The sequence below is a fragment of the Aptenodytes forsteri genome, unplaced genomic scaffold (assembly GCF_000699145.1).
Source record: "Aptenodytes forsteri isolate BGI_AS27 unplaced genomic scaffold, ASM69914v1 Scaffold15, whole genome shotgun sequence".
In the NCBI taxonomy this organism is placed as follows: Eukaryota; Metazoa; Chordata; class Aves; order Sphenisciformes; family Spheniscidae; genus Aptenodytes; species Aptenodytes forsteri.
In genome coordinates this window covers 698,184-716,183 of record NW_008795129.1, presented here as the reverse complement: position 1 = coordinate 716,183, position 18,000 = coordinate 698,184, and the positions used below count along the sequence as shown (strand labels likewise).

General features: G+C 38.4%; 1 protein-coding gene across 1 annotated transcript in view; it reads right to left on the bottom strand.

Moving 5' to 3' along the window:
• Window positions 1–18,000, bottom strand: part of KCNMA1 (potassium calcium-activated channel subfamily M alpha 1) — a 526,984-nt gene that overhangs the window by 57,438 nt on the left and 451,546 nt on the right. Inside the window, exons 19-20 of the mRNA XM_019471725.1 lie at window positions 16,336–16,629; window positions 11,618–11,711 (exon numbers count right to left, since the gene is read on the bottom strand). Coding sequence (XP_019327270.1) covers window positions 11,618–11,711; window positions 16,336–16,629 — 388 coding nt within the window. The remainder of the gene's footprint in view (window positions 1–11,617; window positions 11,712–16,335; window positions 16,630–18,000) is intronic.

The window sequence follows — 18,000 nt, the reverse complement described above, 5'->3', positions numbered from 1 at the left end:
ACAACTTCTGACATGATGCTCTTCACAGTAAAAGCTTTAACAGGCTGCACTTTAAATATTTTAGCAATTTGCCCAATCATATTTTGCTTTCCCAAACTGAAGCGCTTTAAAGATTCAACAGTATGTCATTTTAGAGCAGACTGACTAACAAATGCCCACATCTGGAAAACATGATTTTAATACCAAACAACAATGTCCATTTTCTCAGACAACTCTACCTGTGATAACCTTCTAAGTGTTTTTGCAGCAAGATTTTAAAGTACAAGGCTTCTCAAAGGAGAAGCAAATAAAAGACACTTTTATAAACTTGCTCTCCAGCAATATAGTTACTTCTAAGCAGAGACGCATACAGTTCTTTAATTTATATGCTAAAATCAAACATTAAGCTAAGTACTAAGTGACTCCAACATACTCAAATGCTAGTGAGGACCCCTAAGTGATTGCATTATACAGTAGCATTAGAAAGAGGACCATGTTTACAAGGCACAGGGTAAACTGACCCTAGAATCTTAAATTCAAGGAGGGAAGAGAGCTTCGTCTGGCAAAACTACAGTCTTTACTTAAGGTTTTTGTCATGAATACTTGAAATATCCTGATACAGAACTGTAACATTTCAAAGAAGAAGATATTTGCAAAGTAGGAATATGCTAAGTACTCTGAGACAGGTAGCCAAATTTTAAAGCAGCTTGCCTTTTGAAGCCTGTTAAAGAATTGCCTGTATTGGCTGAACTCTCAAAACTGGAAAGTTTACTGCTTTTAAGCATACGGGCCAGCAGACTGCGGTAAGAACCTCTCTTCTGCGTTGCCTACTAAAGCAGACTTAGAACACTGTGTATGACATAGGTTAATTTACCCTGAATATAGTATGATAAGTTACCGTGCTTAAAACAGTTATGCTTATGTGCCTAAGAAAGGTATAATCTCTAATTCCATCAGGGTGATTAATTTGTGTAGTTTTATAGCCACTGATTATATATCCATTGAAATCAGTGGAAAATTCTCATTCATTTCACTCAAACAGGGTCAACTCCATAGAAAGTGGCTTAAGAGAAACTATTGTGGCTTGAGAAACTATTAATACAATGTTCCTTTTAAACCAGAATCTTTCGATGCTTTAAGAAAAAGGAATGCACTACATGGCAAAGGCATAAGTCAGACTCATCTGGAAAAAGAAACACTATGTTTTCAAGTTTTTTACATTCACTCAACACAGTTACAGTTCAGTGCATTTCACTATCAACCCACCGGCAGCAGAGGAGTCTCTAGGGCACTACCTGGAGTCTCTGACCCTACTCCAGGTTTAGTAAAGAAAGGCCTTGCGTAAGCGTGCTCCCTCTTTTGTGGGAAGCAGAGGGGACTTCTTGGTGCAAAAGCTGTACCAAAGGGTTTTGTTGTGGGCTTTCTGTTTGTTTGTTTGTTTTTTTTAATTTCTAGAAAAATATCTAGACTCTGCATTCTCTTACTCCATTCATCAGCGAACTGTAGCCGTAGTAGTTTTGGCTGAGAGCTAACTGTGATGCTGTTCATAGGGCGTTCCTTGCTGCTCATCGTTGCATGTGGTACAGTAAGATCTGCAAGCATGGATACAATTCCATTTGAAGGTTGTACTAATGTTCAGACAACATTTAGTGGTACTCTGTCCTAGTTATTTTTTTCTGACGGAATGTCTTAGCTATGTGTTTCAAAATAAGAAATTTTGCCAAAAGGTTAGGAATCTTCAGGAGCTTCCATTGAGAAAAGTTTTTCTTCCTGTTTTTTTTTTTTCCCCCCTAAACTTTCATGAGACGTTTCTCCACCGGCCTTTTGTAGCACAGCACTGAAACAAAAGCAAAGTTCACTGCTCAAATCGCCTCTCTTTTTTCTTTCAGAAATTAGATGCATATAGGAAGGAATTTTCCTTTTCCCTTTCCCTTCATCAGAGAAACGATAATAAATCAATTTGTAAGAAATGCCACATTCTGATTTTCTAATCAGTGTTTCTTTTCTGCTCTGAGATTTAAAACTAAATAGATCATCTGAAGCTTTGGCACAAATGAGAATTTAGCAATACTCTAATCCCAGTCACAGAAATGATACAAATTGAAAGGAATCTTGCAACAAAGCAGGTGATAACAGATATCTGACATCAAATTATGGTCAACTGCCTTGAAGTCTGAGACAATTTTTAGCGTGTGTGTGCTTAAAGCCTAGCATAGGTCTCTTTTGGGTAAGGGCCTTGCATCCTACAAGGGAATATTCAAAGTAGCTTGTGCCAAAGATTTATTAGCATTTTACCTCAATACTGTATTTTCTAGTTATCTTAGGTTTAAACAGAAGTGTGCTATGGAAGGGGTGATGAATGTGAATCATCAGATACAATTCCCTTTTGAAGTTTTAGGTAACAAATTGAGATTTAAAAAATATATATATATTTTTTTAAATCAATACATGCACTTATTTGCAATATGATAAACTGTTTGGATCCTCTGCTTCACTGCTTGGAGTACAGCAAGTGGGAGCCTTAAAAGAAGCAAACAGGATGGGTCACACAAAAAGAAAGTATGCTAATATATACTATTGTACTACTATTACTCTAGGAGAATGGATTATTGCCTGGGAAGGAAACCGTGGTAAGACTAGCCACGCTTTGTGTTTCAGAATCTGTGGGGTTTTTACATGTAAGTGTGTTTATTAAATTTAAATCTTCTGGGCTAAGCTACTATTTTAATCTCTCTTTAATCAATGATTTTTCATTCTCAGTAAAGCGATCCCTGAAGATGTCTATGGAGGGTGAAAACTGTTTACTACCAAGGTCCAACTTTGTCCTCAGATGTTAGAAGATACACTGGCTTATGTACTTAAAAACTGAATTGATCTTTGGACCTTTTTTTTTTTTTAAAACGTGGTCATTTTATGAAGTAATACAGTAATAAAATTGTATTACTACTTTGGACATATACACTGTCATTAATCTGATGATCTAAACCTGTTTTCAAATACTAAAAATTAATTAAGACGGACACACAGAGGCCAAGGCTGTCAAATCTGCCTAAGGGCTCTGGACACCCTCTTCCCATTAAAATTCATACTACACAAAGCATTACAGTTGTTGCCCTTACAGCCAAATCACGGACTGGATGCTTCTAGAGCCTCTCTGCCCCCCTCACCCTTGAAGATGGCCCTGTCAAGCCATGCTTGAGTCACATTGGCAGGTTACTGTGGAAATGCTTGTATTAGTGCTGCAGTTGTTACGTTCTCCAGGGCTGTAAAGTCATCTGCTTAAAAAATTAAAATTATGGGAAGAAACCACCTTCTACCAATTAAAATCCATAGTGGTTTTTTTAATCGAGATGTTGGCTTTTATAGCTTGCAATGACCAAAGCATTTGGTCATTCCAGCTAGGAAAAGAAAGGCATGTATACCATGCATAGGAGAAAAGGAGCAAAAGTTAATTTTCCCTCATCCATAACCCCAGTTTAAAAATAGCTTCTCTGGTTCTTATGGCAGATATTATATACGCATGACTTAAAATGAAGAACAAAATACCATCTTTTCAGGGTTTTGAAAAGCATATAATGCCAGTTATGATCAATTAAACTTGAAAACGATGCTAAATGCCATGCTACAGCTGCAACCCCAAAAAGCCTGCCTGGAAAACAACAGCCTAAAGCAAAACCCTAAATCCCACCTCCAACAAACCTATTGCGAGGAAGTCAACATGACATTTTCAAGAGCACTGCTTTTCTAGCACACATTTATAACTTCTGCAAACTTACTTGGAGTTTTTGAGTCTGGAACTTCTGAGTAATGACTGGGGATGGACAGAACTGAAAAGACCATTCGAGGCCAAGTGGCTGCCTCATTAAGTGACTATTGTTTAGCATATCCTTGGACTCTGTCACCTTTGTCTTAACCCTCTTGCTATCATTCATACGAAATTTGGAGCATTAAAGCAATATACCCTCATTGATCTGCAGTGGAACTGCTCCGTATGTTGAGCACTGGGAACGAGAATACTATACGACCAGTAGGGACCCTGGTGTTGTTTGAAAATAAACCGTAGTCTGTTAGCCTTTGCACATCAGTAAAACAATGTCTTGGCTACTTTTTATTCTGCCCTACAATAAAATTCTCCATATATAAAATAAATGGCAAAACACCCCTGGGAACAACACAACTCCCCTTTAACCTGTGTTTGTTAAAGTCTGCAATTAGGCCTTTCTCAGGTAGATATACTAAATCTGGGTTTTGCCCACAAAAAGTCTACTGCTCGAGATTCGGGGCCTTCAAAGTCACCTTGTGTGCGGGCCAGGAATTTTGAGTTTTCCTCCCTGACTTTGGATGTGGATGTGTGTTTGCGCGTGTATGCACACACACGTACTTGATTTTAGGAGGAAGGAGCGGGTTTGCTGAAGGTGAGATAGGAACTGAAGACACGCTAGAGAATGCCTCACGCTTTTGAAATTTCTCCTACAACTACCCTAACAAATTGTGGCAATTAACATGCTGTTAGTGTTAGATGTATGCAGCCAGTGCAGGTGCTAATAATTGAGAAAGCATTTAGAGCTTTTACACCCTGGCTGAATATTTCATGATGTGCTGCATGTTTCACTATTTACTCAGTGGGCCTCTGTCACTTCAATCTTCTCTGACTGCTTTGACTGGTGCTATAAAGCTCAACCAAGACAGAGTGACGGCTTGTCACAGGCAAACTCCACTGACTCCGGCAGCTCGCTGGGACTAGCTGTGAAGGTTGTCACGACATTCTGATGGAATTCAGCAAATGTTTTGTGACTAATACACCCAACATTTGTCGGCTACCATTAGCCGTTCCCTGTGACCCTCTGCAGCCTGTGTGGATGGCATTAAGTTGTAATGAGAATTTGTTGCCTATGTGTGTTACGCTAATGACACTCTCTTACCGATCTTTCCTTTCACAGGTTAATCAGCAATGAAATTTGTAAGGACTCAATGCCCAGATGCACGGGGCTTTAGAGAAGAAAACCCAGTGCGACAAGAGAAAGAAAACCTGCAGTTTACTGTTAAATGCTTTCATTGTCATATTCAGAAGCTATCCTAATATTGGCTACAATCTCACACTGCCTGACGTTTTCCCTAAATCTACAAAGAAGAATATCTCTAATAACAGCGGTTGGTACCTAGTGCCCTGTGCAAGCTTATGGGCTGAATTACAGTGCGAAGAATACTAACAATTCTCCTTCCTTTCCTCTCTCTCCGACCAGATGTTGCTGAAGTTCTTTTTATCCTCAGAAGCCTTGCTGAAGAGTTCACGTTAATTTATCAAGACTACTAAGGACACTGTTATAGAGCTGCTTACTGTAAGAATCTTGCTCATTAATGTATCTTGATACCTCAGGACATGCTCAGAATGTGCTTCAGAAGTACGAATCCTCTCACATAGAAAAGTAACAAAATAGTTAACTTTTAGACTTTTACATGAGCAATTTAATGAGGGGGAGACAAGGCACAAAGCCAATGTATCTTCTGGTTTTAATATTTCCCGTTTATATCTACTCAAGCTACAGCATTAGCAATCTTTGAGTGGCAGGAGAATCTACCTGAAAAAATAATATTTCATTTGTAAAATATAAACCCACAGTTAAGTGGCATCATAAAATATAGGGGTGGTTTTTGCAACTTAAATGAAGTGTGTAGCCTTTATACCTTACAATAAAAGCTACCACTTTCGCAAGTCAAAGTTTATAAGAATACATTATTTTCTTTAAAGCCAGTTTAAAACTAAAGATTTTTTTCTCTCCATTGCCTTGGTCTGAGTGGATCTTCTGTTACCCTGAACTCCATAAAAAAGCCTGTTGATTTTTTCCGCTGGAAAATTCTCCTTTTCATTCCTGACACTGCGCTCTCATCTCAAAAACCCTTTTGCAAGATTTCACAGTACTCTCAAAAAAAATCTGATACTGCTCTTATTCCCATGGTTTACAGCACAACTACGAATGGCAGCAACAGTCAGAGGGCTAACATATACCACCCGCTATCACTCAAACCTTTTCATTCTATAACCTTGTTAAAAACAGGTCTAAGACAACATAGTGATTACTGAGCTACTCCTGTCGGTTGTAGTGAACTTGTAAAACAGAATCAGGACGTGAAATGTGCTATTAAATACCTGCCGTGTCGCAGCTTAGTTATCATTGCTTATTAGCACTGCATAAAGTCAGCCTTGTAAATCCTTAACAAAGGACGTAAATTTTAGAGAACATGATGGAAATCTCCAAGGCTGAGGGACATAAATATAAACCATTATTATGGTTACTCAGTGAGCTTTCACCTCTTCAAAGCTTACCTTCGTGCCTGGTTTAGGGGAGTCATGGAAAATGATCACATTGAACTTATTTTACCAGTTTTTGCTTGAGAAATGTTCCCCTCTAGACCTCCCATCACTTTTTTTTGGTTCCTATGAGAAAGCTCACAGTTTCAGCTCATGGGAGGGCAGCACAACGATGGCAGGGGCAATACAAATTAATCCTGCGTGGCACTAGCAGAAATGTGTGTGTACATTTGAGTGTATGTAGCTGGGTTTGCGGATGAGAAGATAAATGTGCACAGCCATTGTTCATACACTCCTCTAGACCTCCCATCACTTTTTTTTGGTTCCTATGAGAAAGCTCACAGTTTCAGCTCATGGGAGGGCAGCACAACGATGGCAGGGGCAATACAAATTAATCCTGCGTGGCACTAGCAGAAATGTGTGTGTACATTTGAGTGTATGTAGCTGGGTTTGCGGATGAGAAGATAAATGTGCACAGCCATTGTTCATACACTTAGAATATTATAACCAACTTCAGCAAAAAAGACAGGCCGTTTCCCCCTCAACTTCAGGTAAATTATCATCAGGTTTAATGTGTGTGTACATTTGAGTGTATGTAGCTGGGTTTGCGGATGAGAAGATAAATGTGCACAGCCATTGTTCATACACTTAGAATATTATAACCAACTTCAGCAAAAAAGACAGGCCGTTTCCCCCTCAACTTCAGGTAAATAATCTCATCAGGTTTCCGGAAACGCATGCCAAAAAGCTCACTTTTTTTCCGTGTCACTTAGCTGGGTCTTGACAGTCTCTGAGCAAGTTTTATCGTTTGGTTGGGAATTATTTTAGATCCTTGATCAAGAAAAATCCTCAGGCTTATGAAATTCTCCTTGGCAACACACCGAAAACCCAGTGTCCTCTGATGCCTCTGATTCTTATGTGATCAGGGACACTAATGATAATGACCCTTTGCTGAGTATGCTACTTGTCTAGAGGCCTATGTCAACTACACCACCACATTCGGAGTGGACAGGGACAAACTATTTGTTTGCTCTTCAGGCCCCTTGGGCCCTGTCATATGCTATTTGTTCTTGCATTAAGAGGTAGTTTGACTCAGCTGGGCTGACATTTCCTTCAAGTCAGTGTATTCCACTCATGCAGTAGCAGCTACCAAAGCATTAAGCGTGGACTTGAGCCCCAGCAACAATCCTTTTAAGTGGCTTTTTTGATTCATATCCAGGGCTTTTCACATTTTTACTGGTCATTCTGGAATCCAAAATGACACTTTTTTTTAAAACTAGCTTTGCTATTTGATATTCGGGCAACATAGCCTCCTCATATTTAACATGGCTGTTCATCAATAACATGCATCAAAACCTGTGACTGTGAGATGATGAACAGGTGACTTGATATCGCTGCACGACACCAGAGGCATCAAATGATTCTACTTTTCTTCTCTGTCTCATGAAGAAGGAGACCTGATACGCGATTACTCTGCTACTCACAGCTTTCCTTTCTTTTCCTTCTACTTCCTATTTTAATTTTACTTTTTATTGTAATGGGATTTCTTTGCATTCACATCTCCACAGCAGAAGTATCCGTTTTTTCCTGTTGGAGTTTAAGTTACTTTTAAATAATACCCACGTTCTCGTGGGTTTAATGGGACAGACTTCTCTTGATGGGAAACAGATAGGAACAACCATGACAATGCAGAATATTTTTCTAGTTAATTTGCATTTGTAGCTATAGTTGGAATTTGAAGGATTTGTTTCTGATTGATTAGATTCTTCCTGTGTTGCATCAGTGTGATCCTGCTCATGTCGTTTGATGTGATGCAGGATTCAGTTAGAACGGTGACTTTCTAAATGTGAATCTAGACCGTTTGTGATGTATACAAAGAACATTTGTATGCCTACCATCTATTTATTTCAGCTAGTAGTTTATTGGCACTTAGAGACAATAACATCAAAAAGATGACACTGAAAAGATGCCTTCCATCTATCTATCCGGATCATATTTGGTAATACAGCTTTCTACTTATGTGTGAGTAAATCTCAAAAATTCCCACTTTCGGACCAGGTCTAAATGAGCACCTGTCAGACCTCTTGTCATTATGTCCCAGGGAATCCCTATGATACAGCTTCTGTCCTCTGTTCTACTCCAGTGACAGCAGAAGTCATAAAGTTTTATCTCATGGCATAATCCCCTCTTCCCTGATTTGCCCCAGCCACTGTGGAAATCTGAAATCTACGCAGCATTTTCAACATTATCTTAACCGTAGGGCTGCTCAGAAAGTGATTCTAAAGTCACGGCTCTGGTTACAATTTATAAATGAACTTTTCACATATTCCTCCTTTACATGCTCCAGACTTCTTGTCCTCCAGGCCCCCTCTAGATCCAGGACCATAGCTGAGGAAAAGTCTGCAACGTAGCCAGCTGTTTCTGTGGGCGGGACAGGGGGGAAGCTGGCTTTGAAAAGGAGCTTTTAAAGTAAAATTAGGAAAAATATTGCAAAGATCAATATCAGCTACAGACATGACAGCGCTTTAGCTGATTTACCCCTTGTGTACTTTTAGCTGACATACACTAAAGATTTCTGGGCAGGAAAGCAAGTACCTGTCACTTTAGGTAATTTATGAGGATACAAAATAGCAGATAATACAGCCCACCTTTGTCTATCGGAAAGGAGAAAAGCGTTCGGCCGTTACACTCAAAGCTTAACAGAGTTCTCGTCTGATTCAATCCACTTTCTCTTATTTAGCACCTTGAACCAAAGTTAAGTCGGTGTGGATAAAGGGTAAGGCAAAGAGGCCATTGGGTCTGGGGAGAGGCCGAGGGTGCCAACACAGGGCTGGTGAATAAATTTAGCAGCAAGGGAGAAGAGGAAGAAAACAATGTCTGGATTTGGAAGCCTGGCAAGTTCTCCGCTCGCCGCTCGACCTGTATTTAGCAATTCTGATGCGCTACTGAGCAGACAGCCCAGGCTCAGGACGACTACTCTCCCTCAGTCCCTCTTCAGCAGGCAATGAAAGCAGGCTCCACTTTGAAAATCTTCCCCCATCATGCAAACTGACACAGGCATGCTTTTCAAAAACCCACAGCCAATCTGTTGATCATTACTTATTTACAAAGGCCTTCGGGCAGAAAGTCCTGTAAAAACCATACTTGATACGGTATACACTAGCTTTTTCTGCTTGTGGAAAAAAGTACCCCTAAGGCTACCTCAAACCATCACTTTCTATTGCACATAAAATGTACCGTGTAACACTAAAGTATTTAATATATATGGTATAATATATCTACAGGAAAGGCATTTGTGTAGAAGTATGTTACCCTGTATTTGGTAATTTGATGTTTTGCTGAAGGCTATGACTTGAAAAAGCCTGCACCTAGTACAGAGGACCTGTCATCTCAGTACCCAAGAGCCAATAGAATAAAGAAGTACCCTTAAGCAGCAAAACTTTGACACAGCTTTGAAGCATATGAAAACAGTGTAACTCCCCAGAATTATTATTACTCAAGATCAAAGAAATGAGGCATACTTTACATAGCAAACAGGGACAGTGTGCTCAGCACCAAATGTTTCAGCTCTTTCTCTCTCTCTCCCTCTCTTTCTTTTCATTTCTACTTCCCCAAAATTAGGATCTGGTGAGGGGGGGGGTGAAATCTCCCACATGTTTAAAACTTTAAGTGGTTAAAATTATTAGCACCAGATAAGAAGACTGTCCAAAGGTAAGTAAATTGAAAATGATGTAGCATGACAACTGACACCATAAAAATGAGAAGCTTGCCAGTATGTTCATTTTATTCTTCCTCATAAACTGTAAACAAGCATGTAAATCAGTGTCATATGGGCAAGGCTGAGCTAACAGGAAGGCAGAGAACTTTTAATGACACATTTAACAGAAATAGATGGTCAATAGGAAAAAAAAGCCACAGCTGGATGCATTTTCCTCTGTGAATCAATCTCACTTTTGGTTCTGTAGTCTAAACAGAGATGAAGACAACTTGTACAAGTTACGTCCTTGAATATGCCCTATATTGCAGTAACAATAAACAAATATGGATGCTCCTGTAACTGGCCAAAGAAAATTCCAGTCTCCTGACTGAAAGACAAAGAGGAATATTACCTAGCTGTATCCAGAATTGTTAAAGGAACAAAATCATTGTCAACAATAAAAGCTATGAGTGATTTTATATATGGAAAGAACTACATATTCGTATTAATTTTTTTCACTTAACCTCTGTGCCTGCGGAGCAGTTGCAGTTATACATACACCCGAACCCCAAACTGCACGAACGTGTCTGTTTATATACGTAAATAAGTTTACATTTTTCTGTGTGTGTGTATATAGATATGCAGTGGAAAATCTCTGCTACGGTATTTAGTTCTGGATACAATTATGGACTGAGGTTCTAGCCTGGCTACTTTAGATACGCAAAACCAGAGCAGGAACAGCCTCCTTGTAGGAAACTCCACGTCCGCTATCTGATCCTGTTCTGACTGACTCGAGCAGGCAAAAGGTGACGCACGGTGAGACAGAATGCAAATGCCCTATTATCTTAATAGATTCCAATTTCTTGTTGCAGTTCCAGTTTTAACGAATCTCTTAGAGGTAATTTGTCCTACGGAAGGAAACTACATAGTTACGCAAAGGCGGACCGGTGTAAAATAATGCACACATAGCAACAGGGGAAAAATATCACTAACAAGATGATGTTTTCATCACCCGCTTTCAGCATATATACTGCCCTTTTAAAAAATCCCTGTATTTCATAATTAATGTGCTTTTAGCCTGAGTAAATCTGCATTAGTTTTGAACTTTGCTTTGGCAAGTACATAGATTATTAGACTTTTTTATCAGTCCAAATCAATTAACAGAAATTTGATTTCAATCGACAGGATAAAAGGAAGGTAATATTCAGGTTCATTTTTGATTGTGATGATACATCTCACATATGGCCTTAAGTACAGAAAACAGTACTCAGAGGGAATCCAACAAAAAGAGAATTGCCTGAGGCAAACTCACCACATGAGTTCCCCTGATTGGTTAGTGCTATCATTAGTGCCACTGCTGTTTAAGAACTACACACGGACAGGACAGGGTGACAGCTAAGACTTTAAAGCCTATGTATTTTTCAAACAGCTTTTCAAACTGTTTTTCGTGACAGAATTTTTTTCAGCTCTATCATTAACTGCTGACAAGCTGACAGAATAAATACTTCAGCCTTTCAGAAACCATCTAACAATCTTTTTTTTCCACCCCTCCCCTTATTTTTGATGTGGGGGGAGGAGAAGAGGAAGGAAGGAAGAAAGGAGATGAAGATATGAGTTTCTTACAGTCTTACCTCATCAGTTTGGGTGAGGAGTTGGGTGAATTTCGCATGCCTCCATTTCGCTGCTTTTTTTTGGGTGATAGTGTCGACGGCTGCTCATCTTCAACTGGAAATATAAGGAACTCATGAGATTAAGTACTGCTCTAAGTGCAATACGAAATACAAGTGAAGTAGCAAAGAACACACACTCTATGTCCATTCACGCACTGATACTTCATTGCTAACATAGGCCCAACAGTAATAAAAATCAAATACATGTTAGTCGAAGAGATTGGTTTGAAGGAGAAGCAGGGAAGAATACCAGGGTTTTGAACACAGGCGTTCAAATTGGTTTCATACTTCAAAAACAAAGGGGGGGGGAACCACATTCGGGTTATTCTGAGAGTTATTTTCAGTTAATCTGCGCTACAGAAAAGTAGAATTAGTGCTCTGCTATATTCCCAGAAAGATAAAGTACTATTTGCAATACCAACATAACAGCTGCCAGCCTGCTTTTGCTAATGAACTAGACACCAGTTGGTTCTTGCTCCTCACATGCCAAACAACAGAGTCTTCATGAAGAGATGTAAAATATTCAATGCCTTGATGTTCAATGATTCAGTTAGTCGGGAATGGGAACGCAGCCTGCCATTGTGCACAGATCTCCAGCACAAGTCAGACCTCATCGCTCTACCCTTCTCACAAAAGGGAGTTTTAACAGGAGTGAACAGAATGAGGTTGAATGGAAGTGGGGAGACAATACCTGTATAACAGAGGATGCATGTGTTATGCAATCTTTTAATGAGGATGAGGTGCACTTTCAATGACAGATCAATTTCCAGATGTAAAATCACTTACGGTTTTGCCAATCGTCAACTACTCTTGGATAACCTATGTCACAATACGTATTGCTTAAACAAGTGCAGCTTCCTAATAACTCATCTAGAAGAATTAACCATCATCATTACTGTTTCAAGATTGTTACTGCACTCGATAATCTGCGCATAAGGTTTACATGTGCTATCAAAGGGAATTATCTTATGCCTGCTTGCTCAAATTCACACTAATGCTGAATTATTCTAATATAAAAAAGGAAAAATACACTTTTTTCCCCATCCTACTGTTAACCGAAAAATGAACTAGAAGATAATATAACTGATGCCTAGGAAGCTGTTACTTTAATGCTAAAAGGAAAGAGATTAGTAGTAGTAGTAGTAGTAGCAGCTATATTAAAAGAGCTTAATACACATTAGCAGTGCACAAGCAGAGGCTGGGAAAAAAAATTCTATTTGCAATGAGCTACGTAGGAACAACAAAACCTGGATATATGTCACGTGCCCTAGACTTATCTGGGAAGAAATTAAGCAATATCCTTCTGCTATAACCCTCTTCTGACACTACTTTATTACAGACTGCATTCTAGCCTGTCATGTCTGTCTGTTTGCCCAAGTCTGCTACGGAACTTCATTTTGCCTTCGTCAGGACCGAAGGACTGGGCCCTGAAAAGACAGATGTCCTGTCTTTTTAAAGGACCTGGCATCACCTAACACATCAAGGGAATCAAAACAAAAGAAAGCACTGCAAAAGAAAAACCAAAAAAAGAAAAAAAAAAGCTAACCCCAAACCAAATGCCCCAAAGAGTGGTGTAAAAGGTAATACCTAGATCAGAGCAATGACTGTCTAATAATGATTTATTTCGCTAAACTTTTTTTTCTTCTTGGGCAGCATCCCCAAAGAGAAAGCCATTTCCTTATCATTTGACTTTTCTTCTTTTCCAAGTCAGAGTCCTATAGTAGAAATGCTTACCGATGATTAGTCAAGTACCATTCTTTGTTTGGCTGAGAGATAAATAAGCCCATAGAAAATTCTCAGAAATATACAAATTGAAATTTTCTTTCTGTGACTGTTTGGATTAAACGAGTTCACTTCAGCATGTAGCTATTTGTAACATGAAGTGAATATGCACAGAATTATTTTGTTAGTAATATCTTTCTATTTCTGATCATAACAAAGTGCAAGTACTTGTGCATTTCAGAACACCCTCTACAAATCGCTCTCTTGGAAATGGCCTGGTCTTGTTTTAAACTTGTCTATCAAAAAGTTATTCACATGCTATTCCACACAGACAATAGGTTGCTTTCAAGATATACACTGTGCTCTCTTGTTCTTTATGGGATATAAATATTCAGTTCCAGTCTGATGAATCCACCACTTAAAAGATCAAAGGAACAAGAACCATGCAAAATGTTCCTTCCAGAAACCAGCTATAACTGATATGTTTTGCTCTCTTGGTAGTAAAAATTCTGAATTTCACTTAATTTAATCTGCCAGCATGGGGCTACAGAACGTTTGTCAAGAGATTCAGTATTGCACCATAAGTGTATTGTTATACTATTTTAACAGTTTAAGGAAGATATATAGCCATCAGGACCATGTGCAAAAACTTACATTAACACAAGTCAACTGTAGATCATATTATAGCCGGAAATATTTCTATGAACAATAGAAAACTATTAAAAAAGAGTACTTTTCCAAGTTTTTGGCTAGCTAATAAGACTCCTGTCTGATCCTTTCAAATACTGAAAGTTAGTACAATAAGGATCTTTTGTACTATATGGTCCAACATTTGTGTTCTCCAGTGCTGCCAGGTGATGCTACCCTGCTGTCCAATTAAAAAACAAAGTCTTACTAGTAATCATCCAGAATAACCATTTCTAGAACTAGATTTCTAGCAGTCTGCAGTTATTTTTGGTACTGCATCTACAAGAAATAAGCTCCCTCTTTGGATATGTGCTTGTCATATTCAAACTACGCTACTGTCACCGATTGCCTGGAAAGTCCAAGGTTAATGTGGCTCACTAGTTAATACCTGTTAGCAAAGCCTTCTGAGGGATCTCAATTTGTTGCTAAAGCAATGCCTTGCTTAAGCAAGGAAGCCATTTATTCTCATGGCAGCAATGAAAGGTGATCTATCTTCATCATACCACATCCGAACAAGAGTTTGTTTTTCAGTGAAATCCCTGCGCAGAGTTTACAGGGCGTCTGCCGTTTAAAAACGCAGCTGCGTAAGAATGGGGGAAAGGAATCCATGAAGCTGGAATATGTGGATGGTATAAAATGGACACCATTACCTATGGCTTGGTTCCCAAAAGTGTTGCAATGGTAACTCACGAGTGGCTTCTTAGTAGGAAGTAGGATATAAAACATTTTTAATTATTATCCTTCAGATACTCTTATCAATTTCCTGCATATTTAAAGACAGATCTAGCTTTGTTTTTCAGTGAAATCCCTGCGCAGAGTTTACAGGGCGTCTGCCGTTTAAAAACGCAGCTGCGTAAGAATGGGGGAAAGGAATCCATGAAGCTGGAATATGTGGATGGTATAAAATGGACACCATTACCTATGGCTTGGTTCCCAAAAGTGTTGCAATGGTAACTCACGAGTGGCTTCTTAGTAGGAAGTAGGATATAAAACATTTTTAATTATTATCCTTCAGATACTCTTATCAATTTCCTGCATATTTAAAGAAACAGATCTAGCAAAATTTTTAGTAAAGCTATAAAATACCATTTTAGTTTCATGGTTCCTGTGTCTGCATTAATTTAAAAGGGAGTCTTAAATTTGCTTGTTCTTACGAAAGACAACCATATTTGAATAATGGGCTGTGATATATGACAACTCAACTCTGATGTTGCATGTTTGACCTAGCGCTTTTGTTAATGAGAATGTGTCCCCATTTTTAGTATTTTTGATGTCTTCATGCTACAGGAATTGTATTAAAATACAGTCATATTATATTATGCAGACTTTCTTTACCAGCTTTCATGAAAATTGCAAATAAGTTCAAGAATTGGACACAGAATTTTATAGAATTGGAACTCAATCCAGCCTCTGAGTTCTAATAAAATTCAAGAGCTTGTTTGCACATCCCTAAGCATAACACTTAATGTACCGCTGTAACAACCCAGTGCTCACTTGTCTAATAGGCAGAGAATCTAACAGTTTTGCAGTTCAGGAAGACTCAGTGCTAGAAAAATGTCAGGCAAGTCTAATGAGGCTTCAGATGCTCCGGTTTATGCTGGAGTTTAAATTAAAGTTACACCGATGTTTTAACATGTTTGCTTATTCTTGAGTAAAGAGGATTCATTATTTCAATGACATAACCTCCAGACAATGTTCCATGAATTGATTTAAGATGTGCTGGTAATTTTAACAGCCTTAATGTGGAGCTGAACATCTGTAACAATATATTACTTGACTTTTATCCTCATTTCATTTTTTAAGCAAAATAAAGGGAATGTCTTTCAGAAACAGTAGACACGTTCGTAACTTTTTTCTTTGTTATTTTGTTACTATTTTTTAAATAAATCTGTCTCCTTCACTGCCTCTCCCAGGTCACTAGCAGAACAGTTTACAGACACTGTTTTTTAGACCCCCAAAAAGCTGGAATTTGAAATAACATCTGTGTTACTGAACATCACACGAACTGGAATACCTGGTAAACTCATTCTGCCTAGCACGTAAAAGCTTCAGAGCAAATAAACCATATGAAAGGTAAAGCACAAACCACCCAGAAACATTAGTTGACTAGCTATCTTGATTAACTTATTAATCACCACATCTGGAGAAACCCACATCTGTAAGCACTTAACAGAGCATTAGTAATGTCATAGTCGCATTGAAAACAGACTGCCAAACCATGCACAAACCAATCTGTATTGCCTTATGCATCCAACTACGGGGCTACCTACGGAGATCTTGGTTCAACCCAGGCTTTTGGGAGTGGTAGCGGTATTTTACAGGCAAGCTGAGTGCCCGTTGCAACCTACAGTACGTAGATTTTCCTTGTTCAACAGAACTCAATAAGTTAAGGTGCAGCAGCGAGGGGTTGTCGGGTAGGAAGAGGCTCCCTTTACGGTTATTAACAAGTGGAACAGGTTCCGGGATTCCTTCAGTGGACTTGGCACCAACCAATGCATTAGTAGTTGCATTCTTGAATTGATATGAACATTTTGGGTAACTTGATCTAGCTGCATTCTTTACTTCTAAATAATAAGAAAAAATTTAAATTAATGTCTTTGTATTAAAAACTATTTCAAACCACAGGCATGAATCAATTTTGATATTATATGGAATTACAGACTCTAAAGCTTAAAGTATCAGTTTCTACAGCTGAAATAAAGGTTTATACCTGCAGCTTTCTTCAGGTTTTTTTCTAAAAATGGCTTTTTATAAAAGAATTCTTATAAAAGGATTATTCCACAATATTATCATCTTTAAGCAATAATCCCATCCTAGGGTAAGTGTGTCTGAGGCAACGCTTATTTCCCACATGTTGATAAAAGCTTTGAGATTTACTAGCTGTGGAAGATGTTTATTCCTTTGGATCTACGGAAAATGACAGGGGAGGTAGAGCACTCTGCTGCTATTAAAATAAATAAGGAATAATAGAAAAAAGTAAGGTCAACACTTCAAAATTGTGCAAGCATACTTATGGAATTAAACTGATGTTTAGGAACCTACATAAAAGTTGCTGGGTTTTCAGAAGTGCTGAATACTGTAAATTTCAGGAGGTCATACACAGCACCTCTGAAAAGAAAGTTAATAAATTTAGTTTCCTGAATATGGATTTAGCTTGAAACTGTGATTCTTAGTCTCTCATTTTTAATATATCAAAGCTAATTAAACAAAAACCCCAAATGAATACCTCTAGGAAATGCCATCCCCTGTAGAAGACAATAATAAAATGTTTTTCTCGTAAAAATATGCAGTAATGATCTTCTCCTAATGCTTGTTTCATTCTGAATGAGTATATTATAGAGAAGAAGGTATATTACCGAGCCACTAAGATCTTATATTCTGTTATGTATTATGAGGTGAGGAGGTTAGGTAGGGAGTAGTTTATGGACTGATAATCTTGCAGCATTATTTCCATATGTTTCAATTGCCTCAAAGTTTCCAAGAACTTGGAGTAGACAGTAGCTCAAAATTGTTTGAGGAGGTCGGCAAGTTTTTGGCATCTTTGTCTAGTTTACCATCAGCTAGAAACACTAGCTGGTAACGGGAAAGATATGTAAAGAGCATCCACATGCTTGCCATTTGTGTTCAAGCACAAAATCTGCCTCTCTCACAAAAAAAGGTGATCACATGTGAATTACCAGAGTCATTTGAATGTACTTTTTAACAAGGTTCAACTATTTGGTGACAAAGTATCCGTTCCCATTCAATGATCTCGGAACTGATGGCTTGCTACTATTCTGGCTAAGATGGATAGAAAAATCAGTGAAAACAGAACTAGAGTCTAACTCACAACGTTATTCTGCTCTTTGCTAATAGTAGTAACATTTAAAGTATAATGATAATAATGCATACTCATGAGAGTTCACACAGATTTTAAATCATTGCAATAGCATAGA